At 39.0% G+C, this 19,566-nt stretch overlaps 1 protein-coding gene across 3 annotated transcripts in view; it reads right to left on the minus strand.

Annotated features, from left to right (window-relative positions):
- Positions 1-15,500, minus strand: part of COBLL1 (cordon-bleu WH2 repeat protein like 1) — a 158,183-nt gene extending 142,683 nt beyond the window's left edge. For 2 of the 3 annotated variants that reach the window (XM_054549409.2, XM_009237785.3), the window contains exons 1-2: positions 15,305-15,500; positions 14,504-14,594 (exon numbers count right to left, since the gene is read on the minus strand). In XM_054549409.2, the coding sequence (XP_054405384.1) occupies positions 14,504-14,594; positions 15,305-15,392 (179 nt within the window). In that variant the 5' untranslated portion in view covers positions 15,393-15,500. Of the gene's footprint in view, positions 1-14,503 lie in introns of all 3 variants that reach the window. The other variant, XM_063712837.1, reaches the window with a different exon arrangement.
- Positions 15,501-19,566: the final 4,066 nt, after the last annotated feature.

The raw sequence follows: 19,566 nt of genomic DNA on the forward strand, positions 1-19,566 counted from the left end.
AGTGCACTGTTTCATTGCATCAGACAACTGTAAGGCAGCTGGCAGAGTTAAATGTAGAGTATTAGGCTTACTTAAAATGTTTTATGGAATACTTGATCCCATTAAATGATCGTTTCTTTAAAGTTTTTTGTCTTTCTTTTTTTTGTTTCTTTTTTTTTGTTTTGTTTTTGTGGGTTTTTTGTTTTTTGTTTGTTTGTTTGTTTGTTTGAGACAGGGTCTCACTCTATCACCCAGGCTACAGTGCAGTGGCATGATTTCAGCTCACTGCAACCTCCACCTCCCGGGTTCAAGAGATTCTTGCTCCCCAGCCTCCAGAGTAGCTGAGATTACAGGCACGCACTACCATGCCTGGCTATTTTGTATTTTTAGTAGAGACAGGGATTCCCCATGTTGGCCAGGCTGGTCTCGAACTCCTGACCTCAAGTGATCCACCCACCTCGGCCTCCCAAAGTGCTGGGATTGCAGGAATAAGCCATCATGCCCGGCCCATTTCTTTAAGGTTTTTTTCATGGTAAATTCAGGCTTAGAATTTCATCTTATTTGGGAATAATGTAAAATGTCGATTTGTTGCCAAAAACATTTATTTTTTTTAAAAAGGACAAATATGATTTCTACCATAATATTTGCCGTTTTGTAACCATTTTGAAGAGTAACACTCAAAAGCCACCGGGAAGAAAGAATAAAAGAATACTCATACTTGTTTTTCTTTCCTATGTGCCCACATGACAACTGGATTTCTTGCATTTCTGAGACCTCTAAATTCTCATCTTTTCTTTCATGAGCTAGAAGAAAACACCCTCTATTATTTGGTCTTATTCTTCAGCTCATTATTGTTCACATCAAAAGACTAATGTCCTCTACCAACTGATGTCTGGAATCAAAATAGCAAGGCAATTGACAATTTAGATTTCAGAGTGTTGACACAAATGAGTATGAATTCTTATGTACTAATTAGTCACACAATTAATGACTATTTCACTCTCAAACATACCACCTGTTCTATAAATAAAATAGCACTGTGCTGTAGTTACTCAAATGGGGATATTTAGGTTGTAAAAAATAATATACCCTTTATGTCTTGTTAAACAACCTTGCCCATGATGGACAAAGTTTTTGTTTTCTCTAGATATAAAATTAAAGTGTTATTCAGAATTTTCACTGATATAGTACTCTTAATGAAATGCACATTTCTTTCAAAAATACTACGGCAGGGAATAATCCTAAATGAGAAGCTCAAACCAAGAATGGAATTTTATAATAGAGTGCTGATAGGTATAAAACAGTAATTTTAATGGTGTGGCATTTAATGATGTCTTAACAATTCGTTGGTTAATGGCTATAAAAGTGAATATTAAATATTCGGTTCAATACTCTGCATAACTGAGCTCCTATCGTTCCAATGGACAAGTGATTTGTCCCCATCTCCAACACTGACTTTTTGCTTGAGTTCACACAAACTCAAATACCACCTATCCAATAACTGATCATTGTTTCTAGGTATATGTGGAAATGATACTAAACCCTGCAAGTTACACAAAAGAAGGAATAAAGAATATGGCCTTTTCCTTTTAGGGTTTCACGACAAATTGTAAAACTGCATAAAGGTTATTAAAATGACAACTCAATAGCAAAGGGTGAGTGAGGGGAATAAACCTAAATATCCATCAATAGGAGACTGGCTATATAAATTAAAATTCATCCCTACAAGATATAATACATACCTAGAAAAAAAATAAAGCTCTTTATGTAATAAAATGGAATAATTACAAAGTAGATTGTTAAGTAAAAAAGCAATGTATGAAGCAGCACTCACTGTGTATAAAAAAGGGAGAAACTATATACGTACACACACTTGCTCATGAATATAAGGAGATGCACTAACCATACAGTAGCCACTACGCACATCAGGCTCTTGAGCAACTGAGATGTGGCTAGTGTGACTAAGAAACTGACATTTTAATGGAATTAATTTACATTTGAAATCTGACTTGGTATAAAATTTTTTTCGTTAAAGACAACTTTATTGTTTCGAAAGACCTAGAATCATATAACCACGTGTCATGTAATATGTTACTTACATTAATTTTTTTAATGTGGCTCCTAAAATATTTAAAATTGCATTTGTGGCTTATATTTCCATTGGACAGTGCTAGTTTAGAACGCTACCAGGATTCAAAAGAACTCATAACTGATTGCCTCTGTAAAGGAAGTGGGTGACAGGAATCAAGATGCTAGAAGGAGATGTCTCACCGTTTTGTCATTTTTCTTTTTTGCTTTTTGTGACACTTGAATATGTTGCCTATTAGAAAAATAACGAATAAATAACATGACCCATAAATACCACTAAAAAGAACTGTCATTGGCACAACCATCAATTTAATTTTGGATGAAATATTTTCCCCCACAATCAGATATGGTACTTTTGAAGGGGTTATATATAGTCTTTGGCAGAAAACACTTCATAATAACCTAAGATCACGGAAGTGTTCCACAAACAGTACCCGAGTTACAAAGTGAATACAAGCAATCACAGCCTTCAAACTGCTTGTTTAGTGGCAATACAGTCCAGCATTAACACAGCTGCCTCTTCTTCTACCATCAGAAACTGTTCTGCTTTTATTTTCCCACTCACTAAATATATTTTGCTGGTTTTCTTCTTTCATCTTCATCCACATCCCCAAATAAAAACACAATTATTCTTACATTTCCATTTAGCAAAGCATGCATCTACTTAGCTAACTAAAGCAAAAAAACAAAAATAAAATTCTCCCCTTGAAGAGAACTCCATGCAATTAAATTTTTTTCCATGAAGCAGTAGTGTAAATACATAAGCAGATCACACAGGGCAAAGGGAAAAGAAGGAAATATATATCATATATACAACTGAAAAATAATATATTTAAATACAAATGAAATATCAAATTGTATATGAATGGGGTATTACCCCAAATCTCCCAGATTTTCCAGTTTTATTTTGAATATAAATACTTTAAAATTTTTTTCTTGAGATAGCCAATTATAGAGCTTCAGATGCATATACAATGAAAACTATTTAATTAGCAGTGTCAAATTTCAGAAGCTGGCTGGTTCCGTAAGGTTTAAGAATAAAGGCATCTCACTTCTCAAATCCTAAATGGTCTCCTCCTTTTCTTGCACTCCTTCCACTTCCATAAGAATGTGTGACATAGGTCCATATTGGTGTGACATAGATCCACATTCTGAAAAAAAGAGAGTCCTAGGGCCACGGTGATAACGGGTGCAAAACTATCCACAATGGTTCAGCCACTGAGTGGCAACTAAGCAGAGACAAGTTCCTCAGTAAAAGTAGTAGTAAAAGATGCTGACCATGGAATTAAATCATTTCACTGTACTGCTCACTCCCTGCTTCCTAAACTGTATTTCTTGGTGCCCCAAGACTATTCCTTTAATACCATTGTATTTGTGGTACCTTTGTGTTCAAACCCTTCCAAATATCCATGGGATGCCAGAAAGTCGGTCTCTACCTTACCTACGCTTTACAGTAATATACGGAAACTGTGAATGTCCCAAATCCAAGACATTCAAATCCCCCATTGCTATCAGCAAAAAAGAATGGATTTGGGTGATCAAAAATTGTAGTAAATATTCAAAATCCTCAGATAATTTTTAGAACTGCCACTAATTCAAACATGCATAACCTTAGTGTCCTAAATGATACACAAAAAATGAAAATCTCAAAGTGTTGCACCCCATATATACATACGAATCTTGAATTTGCTTAGAAAGCTATAAAAATTCTCCTAAATTTAAGATTATACTACCTATAACCGTGTAACTAAATTAGTGTTGGAAATATATTTCTAGATTTCACATGAATACCAGCACAAACTTCAGGACTATATTTTCTTAGCGTCATCTAAGAGTGAATTTACTACATATTTCTACACAGAATCACAGACATACAGCATGAATTACTCTGGAATATTGTTCGTTTCAGATCAGATTGTATTTCAAAATGATGTATGGTAAAGTGAAGTAAACTAGAAGGTGGAATAGATTCTAGATATAAAATTCATCCCAATTCAAATGTGAGAGGAAAAATGAGTATATTTCCTCTTTTCAGATTACTAGCATTAAATATTTTTCATTCAATCGAAGACAAATCTCACTTTCCTAAAGGGAGGAACAAAGTTCATAGGTAATAAGCACAATAAAGCTTACCCACTTTCAGAGAAAGAGGAAACTGAAAAGACTGATATCATAGGATCACAAGCATTTAAAATTTTGTTTTATTTTTGGCAGGGCACAGTGGCTCATGCCTGTAATCCCAGCATTTTGGGAGGCCAAGGCGGGTGGATCACCCAAGGTCAGGAGTTCGAGATTAGCCTGGCCAACATGTGAAACACTGTCTCTACTAAAAATACAAAAATTAGCCAGGCATGGTGGCGCATGCCTGTAGTCCCAGCTACTCGGGAGGTTGAGACAGGAGAATCACCTGAACCTGGGAGGCAGAGGTTACAGTGAACTGAGATCAAGCCACTGCACTTCAGCCTGGGCAACAGAGTGAGACTCTGTCTCAAAAAATAATAATAAAAATAAAAATAAATTTTAACATTTAAAATTTTATTAAATTTTATTTTAAATTTTATTTAAATTATCTGGTAGGGATCATTTAAATTTTACTTAAGTTATCTAGTAGAATAAATAAATATTTAAATAATATTCAAATATTCTTTTCACCTGCTGATGTTTGTTTCTACCACTTTCAGCTTTGCTCTCCTGAAGCACAGAAAAAGTATTTTTTTTTTTACTTTAAGTTAAAGCACCTAGCTGCCATCTGGAAATGGGGAACAACATATTTTATGTAGGAGAAAGAGACAGGAAGAACCCACTCCCACAGTGTGGCAGGACAGTTTGCTCAGGAATTTGCCACCAATAACTGAATCACGGATACCTGAGAATTATGGGAGCTGCCATAGACCAGGAAATACAGATATTGTCCTATAAGACAGTGACCTTGTCTCTTTCCTAATTCTGTTAAAGCAGTGATACAGCAAGTGACTATCAGGCATAAAAAAAAGAGAAAGAGTTGCTCTACCCTCGGACACTTCCATTTTGTGTGTAACTTGCATTCATCTTAGCACAAAGGAGAAAATGAATTCAATGACTCCTGTAATTATCTTGATTACACTTAACTGGCCTAGAAACTGTGGCACATCCAATCAGGTCTGAGAATGGTAGGATAGTAGTCATTTTCCTGTTTAGCAGCTCAATTTCCTGTTTTTCCAGCACATCTCAATCAATACACAACTGTAGTAGCTATTAAAACTTTGGCTTCAGCCCCCGCTACTCCCCTTGGGCTCATCTAATACTTCCTTGCTTCCATTTCTCCAGAAATAGTACATATGCATGTGCATGAAGGCAGATTCGAGAGATGGAATTCTCAAGGACTGTCGATAAATGTCTCACCTAGATTTGAGCATCTTAACTCTACTTCCTTACAAATATATGTTGTTGTAATTACAGAAGCTATGATGTAAAGCTTTACTTTAGGCTATAAGGTAAAATGGTGTATTTAATTTAAAAAAATATACCAGAATACCTACCAATTACTTGGTGTTAATCCCTCAAATTAATCACACTGAGAAACAATGTAATTTTTCTAATGATTAATATTAAAGACATATTCTGACGCCTTAGCATTCAATCCTATTTAAAGTCAACCTACACATCGTATTTTAAAAAATCAGATTTTATAAGTACAGCCATATTTTGAACCCAAACTACTATAACTCAGCTTCTTATTCAACCACATTTCAGAGGCTTGCTTCTGAAACATTTTGGCTATTTTCGAATATGTGGTATTTTTACACCTTTATGTCCAAAGGAATTTTCTACAAGTCTGAGGTCATTACAAAAGAAAACCTCTGTCCTATTAAACCATACTTCAAAAAAATAATAATAGTTTATATTACTCCTGCAGCTCTGATTTCAATTGAGGAATCAAAAACTACAAATGGCCCAACAAATGGCCGGGTGCGGTGGCTCACACCTGTAATCCCAGCACTTTGACAGGCCGAGGCGGGCGGATCACCTGAGGACGGGAGTTTCAGACCAGCCTGACCAACAAGGAGAAACCCCGTCTCTACTAAAAATACAAAATTAGCCAGGTGTGGTGGCGCACGCCTGTAATCCCAGCTACTCGAGAGGTTGAGGTAGGAGAATTGCTTGAAACCGGGAGACGGAGGTTGCGGTAAGCCGAGATCGCGCCATTGCACTCCAGCCTGGTCAACAAGAGTGAAACTCCATCTCAAAAAAAACAAAAAAACAAAAAAACACTACAAACCCGGCACGGTGGCTCATGCCTGTAATCCTAGCACTTTAGGAGGCTGAGGCGAGTGAGGCGAGAGGATCTCTTGAGGCCAGGAGTTTGAGACCAGCTGGACAACATCTCTCCAAAAAGTACAAAAATTAGCTGGGCTTAGTGGCACATGCCTGTAATCCCAGTTACTCGGGAGGTTGAGGCGAGAGGATCACTTCAGCCCAGAAGGCAGAGGTTGCAATGAGCCGAGATTGTGCCACTGCACTCCAGCCTGGGCCACAGAGCAAGACCCTGTCTCAAAAATAAATAAATAAATAGCTGCAAGCTACAAATAGAACTAAGTTTTCAACTTTCTATGAGTTGAGCTAAATAGGCCATTTCTCCTGCCTTGACATTCTTTTTTTTTTTTTTGAGACGGAGTCTCACTCTTTCGCCCAGGCCGGACTGAAGTGGCGCTATCCCGGCTCACTGCAAGCTCTGCCTGCCGGGTTCACGCCATTCTCCTGCCTCAGCCTCCCAAGTAGCTGGGATGACAGGCGCCCGCCACCACGCCTGGCTAATTTTTTGTATTTTTAGTAGAGACGGGTTTCACCGTGTTAGCCAGGATGGTCTCGATCTCCTGACCTCATGATCCAACCGCCTCGGCCTTCCAAAGTGCTGGGATTACAGGCGTGAGCCACCACACCCAGCCGACAATTCCAATTAAAGCACTTCGCCAAAATGCTCCAAAATTCAATCCACAGATTTCTTACATCTAAAGTAAACAGTTTTAAAATATTTAAATTTATAAACAGTACAGTGAACTTAAATTAAATGAAATAAATTACCCATGCTCACTCTATCATTTTTCTAAAGACTAGCCAATCTTTGAGAATCTTTTCCAAAGGATTCTTTCCTCAGATAAGAAGTTTGTATGCAAAACTGAAGACATTTGGCCTTTTATAAATAGTCATGGGAAACTTCCTTCTCTCATACTTTAGTTTGTTTTTACTGTAGCAGATGGGGAAAAAATTTAGCAAAGCAAAGTCATAAAAAAAAAAAGTCTCATAACAACTATCATACTAATATTAGAACACCAAAAGCTTGAGTATATGAGTATCTTGAACAACAACAATAAAAATACTTGCTGGAAATTATAAAGACATTTTGACTTTTAGACTCAAAAAACTGGATAAGAACTCCTTTCACCTTTGGTCCATTTCCTCCTAGGCACATTTGTTTCTAAATATCTTCTTAATTATATCAGTCATTTTTTCTAAAGTGTCTCTGGCACAGAAGTCTGGAATTCTCTTTAAAATATATTCTAATATCTTATACATGTTAAAAGTCTAAAATGTTTGCCAACAGCCAAGTCTAGTTTTTACTTGAAAAAGAAATCAATCACCAATCTCCATTCTGCAAAATCCCCTAGTATAGATATATTTCACTTCATACAGATAATAATTTCGTTTTAACTGACATTTCAGTTCATACTTAGAAGTCTCCTGTATGCAATAAATTTTTAATTAAACAATTACTAGTTTATTTACTGATCTTATAAATTAGGCCAGTGGGTCAGCAAACTTTGTGTAGAGCCAGAGGGCAAATATTTTTAGCTTTGCAGGCCATATGGTCTTTATCTGGACTACTCAACTATAATGTGAAAGCAGTTGAAGGATAATATGCAAATGAGCATGGGTGGCTGTTTGCCAGTAAAACTCTATAAATACAGGTGGAGGATAACAGATTAACATCCACAATATATACAGAATTAAAACAAACAGATTAAAAAACAAAAGACTTGAACAGACATTTCTCCAAAGATGATTTACAAATGGCCAATGAAAAGGTACTCAAAATCACTACGCATTAGGGAAACAGGAATCAAACATGCAATGAGATACTACCACATACCCATTAGGATAGCTGCTACAGGGAAGGGGGCTCTATAACATAAAAGTTGGTGAAGAGAATTGGAATCTCATGTACTTTTGGTGAGAATGTAAAATGGTACAACCACTGTAAAAAAAAAAAAAAAAAAAAAAAGAACAAACAAAAAACAGTATGGCAGTTCCTAAAAAAAATAAATAAATAAATAAAACTTCTATATGATCCAGCCTTTCTATTTCTAACAACATACCCAAAAGAACTGAAAGTAGGGTCTTCAAGAGGTATTTGTACACCCATGTTCATAGCAACAGCGCTATTCACAATAACTAAAATGTGAACACAACCTAAGTATCCACTGATGGATGAATAGATAAGCAAAATGTGGTCTATACATACAATGGAATATTATTCAGCTATAAAAAGAAATAAAGTACTGATATGTACTACAACATGTATGACATTATGTGAAATAAGCCAGTCAAAAAAAGACAGACTTTGATCTCACTTGTAAGAGGTACCTAGAGTAGTCAAAATCATAGAGACAAAGTAGAATGGTGGTCTTCAGGGGCTGGAGAAAGTGGAATGGGGAAGTTATTGTTTAATGGGTATAGGGTTTCAGTTCTGCCAGATGGAAGGAGTTATAATGATGGATGGTGGTGATGCTTCAACAGTATGAATGTGCTTAACACCACTGAACCATGCAGTTAAAAATGGTTAAGATGGTAAATTTTATGCTATGCATATTTTACCACAATGGAGAAAAAGGGGGGAAAAAAGCAGGTAGAGGGCTGTTTTGACTTTCAGGACATAGTTTGCTGGACCATAGTTTGGTTTGCTGACCCATAAGTTAGGCTGTTGCATTTTAAATTCTAAGCATAGACTAATGTTTTAAGCCAGCAACAAAGTACCATTTATACACTAACATCATGTTCATTTTATTCCTACAGATACATATAATTTCTGTAGTGAAGTCCTTAAGATTAGAAGCCTATTTCCCAGTGCCTAGAAAAATATGTTTTATATAAAGTAAGGGTTCAGGAGTTTTTGACTGATTAATTAAAAGTAGTTGTCTTAATAACATGAAGTTTGGCATTTATTATTATATTAACACATCTGGCATTTCAGTACAAATATAAGGTCATAATATTGTTATTCAATATCCTCTAACTCATGTAGAGATAATTGATTTTGAAGGGCAAGTATAGCATTTTTAATAAATAATTTCATTTTTGTTATTCGATAATCAAAACTCCTACTTTTGAAATATTGTTATACATTTAATAGCTGCCTAATATCAAAAACTAAGTATAGACTTTGTCATATGATGAAAAAAACTGCCAGTTTACTATGAGTTAAATTACATCATACCATACACAAGAATATGTTACACATTACTTTGAAGACATAACCCAAATAATTAATCTCCTTTTAAATGCTAGATATTTTATATGCATTGAAATTTATAGTTTTTAAATATAAAATGTAAACATGATTTTAAAAAGAATCAAGATAATGCTTTTATAAGGCCACTTTAAATAAAAATCATTTTTAGCCATTTAGTATAATCCATGGTAGCAAACATAGCACTATGAAAAGCATAAGTTTGGAATCAGAGCTTGTTTCTAATACTCTTCCATTCCTTAGAGTTGTATGACCTTCAATGTGTTAATTAAGCTCGCTGATCCTCAGTTTCATTCACTGTAAAATGAAGTTAATATACTTATTCAAAAAGAAGTAGCAAAAGCTTTAAAAATAATATTGTAAAACAGCTACCCACAAAAGGCAAAATAATGCTAAAGTTACAATCTCGAGTTCCCTGCAAATGATTAGTAACAGCCTCTATTCTCTTTTTGGCATCAGCTCCATGTCAGCTATTGATATCTACTTAATCAATGATTCTCAGATCTGGTCACACACTACAATCATCTGAGCAGCATTTTAAAACTAGCCATCCCCTGGTCCCAGACCAAGAGAATTAAAATCAGAATGGGTGGGGGCGTGAGAGCCCAAGAATTAGCGTGAAAGTACCCCCAGATGACTCTCATGTTGAAACCTCAGAGAAGTCACTCAACTTCAAGTATTCAAGAACTCAGTTCATACAATCAGTGAAACTTTAGAACCAATAACGCTCCTCAACAAAAGCTTAAGAAAGCAGCTGTTAAATCATTCTTTAATTTTTCATATGCCTTCAATTAACTCCATAGCTCCAAAGCTGCAAAATGATAAAGAGAGCTTTTGTCCCCTCTGTACATTCCTGAAAATGTGCTTCAGAATCAAAATATTAAGATCCCTCAGAGCAAGATCAATTAAGCTTTTGACATTTAAATTTCGAAGGTTTTTTTTTTTTTTTTTTTAAAGCCTATCTGGGCAAGTAAAGAACATAAGCACTAGTTCCAAAGATAAGCACCCAAGTTGACATCAGCAATCATGTTGCTTTTTCTAAGTGATTAATGTCACTTTACTAAGTACTAATATAGAAAACTTAAATAAATTTACTAATTGGATATCCACGTTAGAGAAGGAAATCACTTTTGACTATCACTCTCTTCTCCAATGCAGCATTTCAATTTTCCAACCAGTGTCTCCAACAGTGTTGCTCTCTGCAAAAAAAAAACGCAAACCAACCAAGGATTTTCACTTCGTAGAAACAAATATAAAAATGATTTATCATTTTTCATCTAGATCACTATGTAAGTTAAACCAGTCAACTTTCACATACATATGAAAACTTATATACATGAATTAGATGGGAGTATATATGTATGCATATATATAGTATACATAAAATATGTAAATATATTATATATGAATGTACATATTACATTTGAATATATATAAAGTTGCATGCAAACTTTTTTCTCAAAGGAAAACCGAAGCTGTTGTGACTCAATGTCTTTTGACATTTAAACTCTTAGCCTCATAACAAATTCCAAAAAGATGCCCATAAGATACAGAACAACACATATATAGTGGATACTTCTGCATGATACTAAGAAAGTGATCTAAAGCCAGGCACAGTGGCTTGTGACTGTAGTCTCAGCTACGCAGGAGGCTGAGGTGGTAGGATCACTTGGGCCCAAGAGGTCAAGGTCAGCCTGGGCAACATAGCAAGACTCCACCCTGTCTCAAAAGAAAGGGATCTAATCTAGAATGGTAAGGGATTAAAGCAGTACAGTGGAGGCCAAAATGAAAGACCTTCAAGATGACCACAGGATCAGACCCTTTTAAGGCAGGGACTTCACCAGCACAGACCCTACGGCAGCCATTATTTCTGTGCACCGTTGCTCCCACTGAGAAGAAAATGACACCCAACCATATAATTCACAATGTCGTAGAATGCTAAATGCGAGTTAAATGTGTGAAGGCACCAAACTTCAAACTACCCCTTTTGATGTTACAATTATTATTTAGAATGTTTCGAAGAAAAAGCAGCAGCTGAGAGGCCATAAAACAATTTTATTTTCCTAAAATAGTCATTCCCCGAATGGGCTAATTTATCATAGAATTAATAAAAGTGAAGATAAGGATATCAACTACATTTTTCCTGAAATGTATTAAAATATTACAGAGTTAATGGTTAAATATAAGTTATCCGTTAAAATGTATAACGTTATGGTATGTTATATCATACCACGGTCAAGAAAAGATTAAAAGCAATTAACAAAATGAACTAGGCACTTGGAGTTTTTCTTCTGGTTTTACTACTAATTTGCTGGGACTTCAACACACTCACTCAGTGTTTCTGAGCTTCAGATTCTCATTTATAAAATGTGGAGAACAAAACTTGGTGCTATGTTAAAATGACATGTTACAACAATGTAAAACTTGGAAAATTACAGAGGAATTCTTTCCAACAGTAATATCCAAGGATAAAGCCTAAACTAGGCTTCATTGTCTATTAAAGTAATGAGTTATGATATAATTAGTCAATTTTATAGCAAGAAATTTATCTCCAAAACCTAACAATTATAACATATTAAGATTTCTGCCTGCCACCTCCCAAATACCCTTATCTAGATATTTTTCCCCCAGTTTAAACCTTTTATATTCTGGGTTTTTAAGAAAGAACAGAAGCAATACTGAATATTAAATATTCAACAAATCTTATATGACAGGCATTCGGAATATGCCAAAGGACAAGTTAGACAAGAACAGAAGCAATACTGAATATTAAATATTCAACAAATCTTATATGACAGGCATTCGGAATATGCCAAAGGACAAGTTAGACAAGTGAAAGAAGACAAATGAAGTAGAGAGGTAATTTTTTCATGTTGATATTTTTCAGGTAGTGATAACTTCTCTGAGTAGAATAATGTAAGGTAAAATGATAGAACTACTGTGTTATTTTAGATAAGGTGTTGACACATTTTCCCTACTTAAATTTGAAAAGGGGAGGGCAAAAGTCCTTTACAAATGTTTGACAAATTAGATAAAGCTCTTTTGTACTTTCTTTTTAAGCAAATAACTTATCAGTTTAACATTTAAATTCTCAAAAGTGGCTGGGCGCACTGGCTCATACTGGTAAACCCAACACTTTGGGAAGCCAAGGTGAGAGGATTGCTTGAAGCCTGGGGTTTCAGATCAGCCTAGGCAACATAGCAAGACCTTGTCTCTACATTAAAATAAAATATCAAGAGTAAAGTCTGAAGGTTCTTACTACAGTTATGCTTGCCAGCAAAAAGTGTTCTTCTGTTTCTTCAACACAGAGCCATCTGACCTCACCTATTTCACTTAAAAGTCCCCAGTGACTTCTGAACACCCATGGGTGTATTTTGTGAAAGCAGGTATGTTTTTCTTTTTTGTTTTTTAAAGTACCTTAACCTAATCCATTTCCAAATCCAACTTAATTCTATCTTATTTTGCAATCCCTGAATACATTTCAGTATCCTGACAGCTGTCTCATCTTCAATTCACATAATTCTGCAGCTCCACTTAGGAACCTTGCTTGTATGCTCAATATCTTTCTACCAATATATTTCTTTACTCATCCTAATGTGAGAATATATGTAAGGATATATGAAAATATTTAAGCAATGAAAAACTTGGGGAAAGAAAAGAAATGAAAGTCAACAGTGAGAGGAATATTTGCAGAAAGGAGAAAGTTAATTTGAGCAAAATGAAATAATTAATACACTACATGTTTCCTCTATGTAAAAATTATACTAAATATCTTTTAGATTAGTCATGTTGCTTTGAGACTTTTCCATGTTTCCTCCAGACAGCTGCCAATGTTCGCATGGTCTCTGATGAATAAACATGCTGTGACTTGCTTCTAAGGAAACGCCTGTCATGTTCCAGGGAAAAATGACTTCTACACTCTTAAATCAGGAAAACTGTACAAGTCTCATTCATTAGTGACAACTTCGATTTTTCCTTAACGTTTCTATTTCTGGAATGCTTGTATTCTCATTAGGGCATTTCTGCGTTCAGATTAACTAAGAAAATAAACTATGTTGGAGGAACACTTATGCTGGGGGGAAAAAGTTGTACTACATCAAACGAGTTTCACACTTGAGAAACTCAACTAGCATCCAGGTTACTCCTGAACTATTTACCAAGACCAAGGTTATTTTCAGGTTTTCTTCATCTCTTGCAGAACTACCTGTTCTCATTACTGTTTACTCAAACGCTTAGCAAGGTGACTATTAGCATATCTGGCAGGAAGACATGCCTCATTTAATATTAACTCACCATGTGACAGCCCCCTTCCTCTCTTCTCAAACATGTGAGGATAAAAAGAAAAGTAGAGTTGTTTGCAATCTGATTTGCGCTGGGTTTTGGCACCAGCAATTGGCCACAGGCACACACACCCCCAAACAGAGGCGCGCACCCCGCTCGCTCCCGGAACTGTCATGCGGGCTGACAGCTGGCACACCCTCCTGTCGCCCTCCACCCGCCTGCAAAAAGCCCACTCCTTACAGTCACCTTGACATTGCTCACCTGCCTGGGCCTCAGCCCATGACCAAGGAAACTTTTGCCCTCCCTCCCCAGGAGCTCACTTACAGGTATCGTCCACCGCTCCCCCAGAGCCCAAACAAGGGTCCCTTTGTTACAATTTTTGCTCCCGGACTCCTCACCCAATTCCTGGCATTCAGCTGGCCTTCAGCAACCCAGGGCAGCCCCGGTAGGAAGGCAACCAAAAACGACCCGAGCCCTCCGCCCCGACGGCCTCCGAGAAGGCCGGGAGGAAGCAGCGTCCCCGGCCGCGTGGAAGACAGTCAGGCCGCCGGCAGGGCAGCGAGTTGCCAGCCAGGTGAAACGGCCGAGGCCTCGCTGTCCTCGCCGGCCTCGCCCTCCCCGGTGAGAGGCGGCGCGGCGCTCTGGGCTTACCCTGCTGGGGCGTCCTGCGGGCGCGGGGTTCGGCCGTCCATCGCCCTGCGGGGCGCTGCGCGGGCTCCAGCTCCCAGGCGGCGCGTCACTGCTGGGGTGGGAGAGGCCGGCGGGTCAGGGCGGGACGCGCGCCTTCCCGAGGCCGGAGCGAAGCTGGCTGAGCGTCAAGAGCCCGCCCGAGCCGCCCCAGCCCCGGCCGGCCCGCCTCCCGGGTGCGCTTCCACCTGCGGGCCCCGGCTCCCAGCCCGCGGGCGCCGCCGCCGTCGCTACAAGGTCTAGCGGGCGCCCAGAGCACGGCGGAGGAGGCGGCGGCGCTGCAGCCCCCGCCCCGTGGGGTTTACTGGGTAGCCATTTGGCGCCTCTCGGGGAGGGAGAGGAGCTGCCCGGGCTGGAAGAGGAGGAGGAGCGGGGCCGGGCGCACGGGCACCGCTGCCACGCCGGCAGCGCACTCCCAGGCTCCTCCGGCCGAGTTTACACAAACAAAACGCCCTAGGAAAACTTTTCCCGAAGAGAAGTTGGGAGGGCTGATCTCTCTTTTCCCACCCAAGGCTCCTACGTTCTTTTCCAAAGGAGACAGTAGCTCGCCTGTTCTCCCTCGCGGCTTCCTCTCCTACTCTTCCCTTCCCCGGCCCGCGCTCCTGCCGCTCGGCTCTCAAGCCAGGACTTGAATGGAGAAGCGGCAACCCCTGCGAGGCTCAGCCCAGGGCGGGCAGGGCCGACTCAGCGCCTCCCCTGTCCCGCGGGCGGGGTGCGGGCGCTGGCTGGGCGCTGGGGGCCTCGCTGGAGTCCGCTCTCACTCACCCTGCCCCATTTCCCTGCCCGGAGTCCGGGAGCTCGCCGCCGCCTCTGCAGCACGGCCGCACATAAGTGGGGACCAGCTCGGCGGCATTGGAGCGAGGGAAGCAGCGAGCCGGAGAGAGGAACGGGGCGGGGGGTGGGCCGCGAGCGAGTTGGAATTTCCTTCCCCCAGGGCTTCGGGTCTTTGGGGTCCGGCTGGGGAAGCTGAACCGAAAGAAAACTCCCAGACGAGGTGTTCCCATTCCCACCGCTAGGGCTGCGCTTCGGGAAGGCTGGTGCGCCCGAGCCGGACAGGTGCGGGGGAAGGGAGGTTACCTGCCTTGCCAGGATCCGCGGGGAGGATTGGGGCCTCCGCGGAATGCGGACAGAAACTCGCAGAGTGGGGCCTGCAGCTTGCCCTCCCTAGAGTCTGACCTTCGACGTCCAGGATTGTTTTTTTTTAATTTGTGTTTTTAACTTGACCTTTAAGATTGCCATTCGTTTAAAAGTGCACCTGTGACACAGATCTTTCTCATTGGTGGCAGGTTTAAGCTTGCCCTGTCTTCAGAGGCATTTTTTGTAAAAGCCTATAACAGCTCTGACATGAGAACTGGACAACAGTATGTCTGATGACAGTCTATAAACTAAGAATTAAGTAATAGATTGTATTCACTTATTGGAAGTTTTACAAGGGTAAAGGAATGAGACACAGCTGTGTGCTTGTTTGTACGTTTTAGTATCCACGTGCATGCCCTTTAGATGATTCTTTACACCTGACAGACAGGTACTAGGTTGATGCAAAAGTAACTGCGGTTTTTGCCATTTTTAAAAGTAATGACAAAACCACAATTACTTTTGCACCACCCTAATATATTTACATATTTTATATTTTTCGTAAGCGCCAATTGTTTTAAGACGCGCGCCATTCTGATGGGCCCAAAAATGTGTTTTCAGAAAACAACGTGACATTAAGAAATGAACTTAAAATTACAGTTTTAAAAACATATTTGGATTAAACTGATGGAGAGATCTTACAGGAAGGAACATCCTGCAGGGGACTTCTGTTGTAGCACTAACATCAAGTAATAAACCTGTGTTAGCCACTGATAGAATAACATTTGGCAGGTATTACAATTAAATTGATATTAATGCTCCTTTAGTTGTTTATCCATTGCAGCAACAAAAAAGATTGCTGAACTAAATGCCTAGCAATGTGCCATTTGTCTATCACATGTAGGCATTGGTATTTATTTCTTTCAGTGCATAATGTCCTTTCAGTGCATCTTAAATATGAAAAGAAAAAAACACGTGGCTCATTTGGATTACAATACTGGAACCATATTAGAAAAAGTTGCTTTTAGAGATTTTAACTAAGAGTAAAGCAATTTATTTAAATACCTCTGGGTTTTAGTCTTTAAACAATAACTCTGGTTAAACAATTTCATGAATCATTTATGCCTCTGAATACGGAGCTGTGCAAGCTTTTACAGTTGCTTGCACAGACAATGATGCAAATATTGAGTAACAGTGAAACTACTTGAAAGTCCATAACTTTCAATCACAAGACAAGATTAAATCTTTAATTAGTTTCAGCCTTAATTTATGACATACTAGTAATATTATGGACCCTAATACTAGTAAGATTAGGCTAATCTTAGTCATAAAACATTCATAACATTTCGTAACCGCTGAAGGCATTTTCAGTGCTTACCACTTTTTGCTGTCCTCCTTCTGGTACTAGGGAGAACTATATGCTCCACCCCATGGAAATTAGGTATGACCCTGTGACTTTGATAAGTGGAAATGTGAACAGACATGAAATGCTTTATTTCCTGGTGAAATTACTTAAGCCAGTGTTTGAGTCTCTATGTTCCCTTCCTTTGCTGCTGCAATCATGAAAGCATGTATTAAAATGAAGGTGACACAAGACTGGAATGCTAAACTATTACCCAGAGCACAGCTGCCCTGGAGAGTCCCAGGACCTACAACAGAATCCACATAAGCAAGAAATAAGTTCATGTTGGGCAAAACCACTTAAGAGCACCACCAAGCTTGGTGGTCTTCACATAATGGTACTAAGCTATCCTCACTGTAGCCAGTGATTAGCAAAATAATAATCACAGTTGCTATAAATCTTTTTTTTTTTTTTTTTTTTTGGAGAAGGAGTCTTGTTCCTTTTGCCCAGGCTGGAGTGCAGTGACGCGATCTTGGCTCACTGCAACCTCCATCTCTGGGGTTCAAGTGATTCTCCTGCCTCAGCCTCCCGAGTAGCTGGGATTACAGGTGGCCGCCACCATGCCTGGCTAATTTTTATATTTTTAGTAGAGACAAGGTTTCACCATGTTGGCCAGGCTGGTCTCGAACTCCTGACCTCAGGTGATCTGCCCACCTAGGCCTCCCAAAGTGCTGGAATTACAGGCGTGAGCCACCATGCCTGGCTGCTATAAATCTTTTCACATAACAGGAGAAAACTGCTGTTTTCCAATCTTTCTAGTTATGCAGAGCTGTTTCAAAATTGCCCACGTTTCCAAGATTGTGCTCAATTTCCCCGTTTGCGAATCTCCCCCTCACTTCACCACGCAGCCGATCATTTTAAGTGCCTAAGCATAGGTATTATCCCCTCAGGAATACTTCCGTCATTGCAGAGATAGAAGTAGCCCTTCCCTTTCTTGGCCCCCAGTAGGTTCTGTTAGGTACGGCAAGGCCCCATGACACTTTGTTTCAGTTATTCATTTACATAATGCAGAGTTGGAGGGGTTTATTCTCTTTTTTTTTTTTTTTTTGAGATGGAGTCTCGCTGTCACCCAGGCTGGACTGCAGTGGCACGATTTTGGCTCACTGTAACCACCGCCACCCGGGTTCAAGTGATTCTCCTGCCTCAGCCTCCCGAATAGCTGGGACTACAGGCGTGTGCCACATGCCCGGCTAATTTTTTATATTTTTAGTAGAGATGGGGTTTCACCATGTTGGCCAGGCTGGTCTTGAGCTCCTGACCTCGTGATCCGCCTGCCTCGGCCTCCCAAAGTGCTGGGATTATAAGCGTGAGCCACAGTGCCCAGCCTATTTTTAAAGGACCACGTCTTATTCTTTGTCTCCTGAAAGCACAGCCCAGAACACAGGAGACGCTCCACCAATATTTGTGCACTGAATAAAGGAATGAAGGAAACCTTCAGGCCTTCCCTCCTCAGAAGAATCCTAAAAGGAACTTGATTCAGGGAAAGACTTCAACTCAAAGGGGCTGGTAGGCCATTTTAAATGGAACACATGGAAGGTGAGTTTGTCTTACTAGAGAAAGAAGACTTATTCTTCATTTGGTTACTTGAGGGGGTTAGTACCAAAATCAATGGGTAGAACGAAGCTAAATGAAGGTCCACTTAGCTATATATCTCTCTGAATAATAATCTAGGTTTCAGATTCCTGCTGAATAGTAATAAATGGAAAGGAGGTTTACATGCTTAATAAATACCTGTGTACTTATCTAAAAAGCAGACAGGCATGTTAAAGTGGGCCATAATGGTTGGAGTTTGCCTAAGATTTTTGTAAACTATTTGGAATAATGAAAACATTTTTAAATGCTTATTTTAAGTATGTTTTTATTCCACTATAAGTACCACTTGAAAAGCTTTATTTAAAACTGAAAAATTACACTTAAAAGGTGGTTAATATCTTTCTATGCATTTCACCTTTGCATATTACAACCTAAAAGAAGTGTTTATTTTATGTCTTCTTAGATTGTGTATGCGTGTGTGTTTGTGGTTTTATATAACAAGGTCAGGGTTGTTACATTTCAATTTTAATAAAAGTCTTATTTCAAACTTTGTATTTCATAGAAATTGCCCAATCTCAGACAATATGTTATGTTATTTTTGCATAAGACTTTGTTGATGAAAACAGGGAACTGAAAGTCAGAATTGTAGCTTTATTCTCAATTCAGTAATATATGCATAATAGTTCATTATCCTTTCATCTCTGTGTAGTGCTTTCATAATTTAGAGTATTCCTACATGTATTAACACATAGAAAGTGTTGTTAGAATTTGATGTTCCCCATATAAATGCTTCATGAGAGCTTTATCCCAAAATACCAAAAATATTTTCTTTGGCTGTCAGGAATCCTGGGCCAGGTTTTGTAATTAGCCACTGCTGTCTTTATCACGGGTATATCTCCTTTTCCCTTCCCTCTTATTCCAATTTATAATCTTATTTTAATGCCTTTTTTTTCAAACTGACCAACAATTAGTAGGTAAGAATAAACTCAACAGATATGTTTGTTGAAATATTATAGTT

This window comes from Pongo abelii, chromosome 11 (genome assembly GCF_028885655.2).
Source record: "Pongo abelii isolate AG06213 chromosome 11, NHGRI_mPonAbe1-v2.0_pri, whole genome shotgun sequence".
Lineage (NCBI taxonomy): Eukaryota > Metazoa > Chordata > Mammalia > Primates > Hominidae > Pongo > Pongo abelii.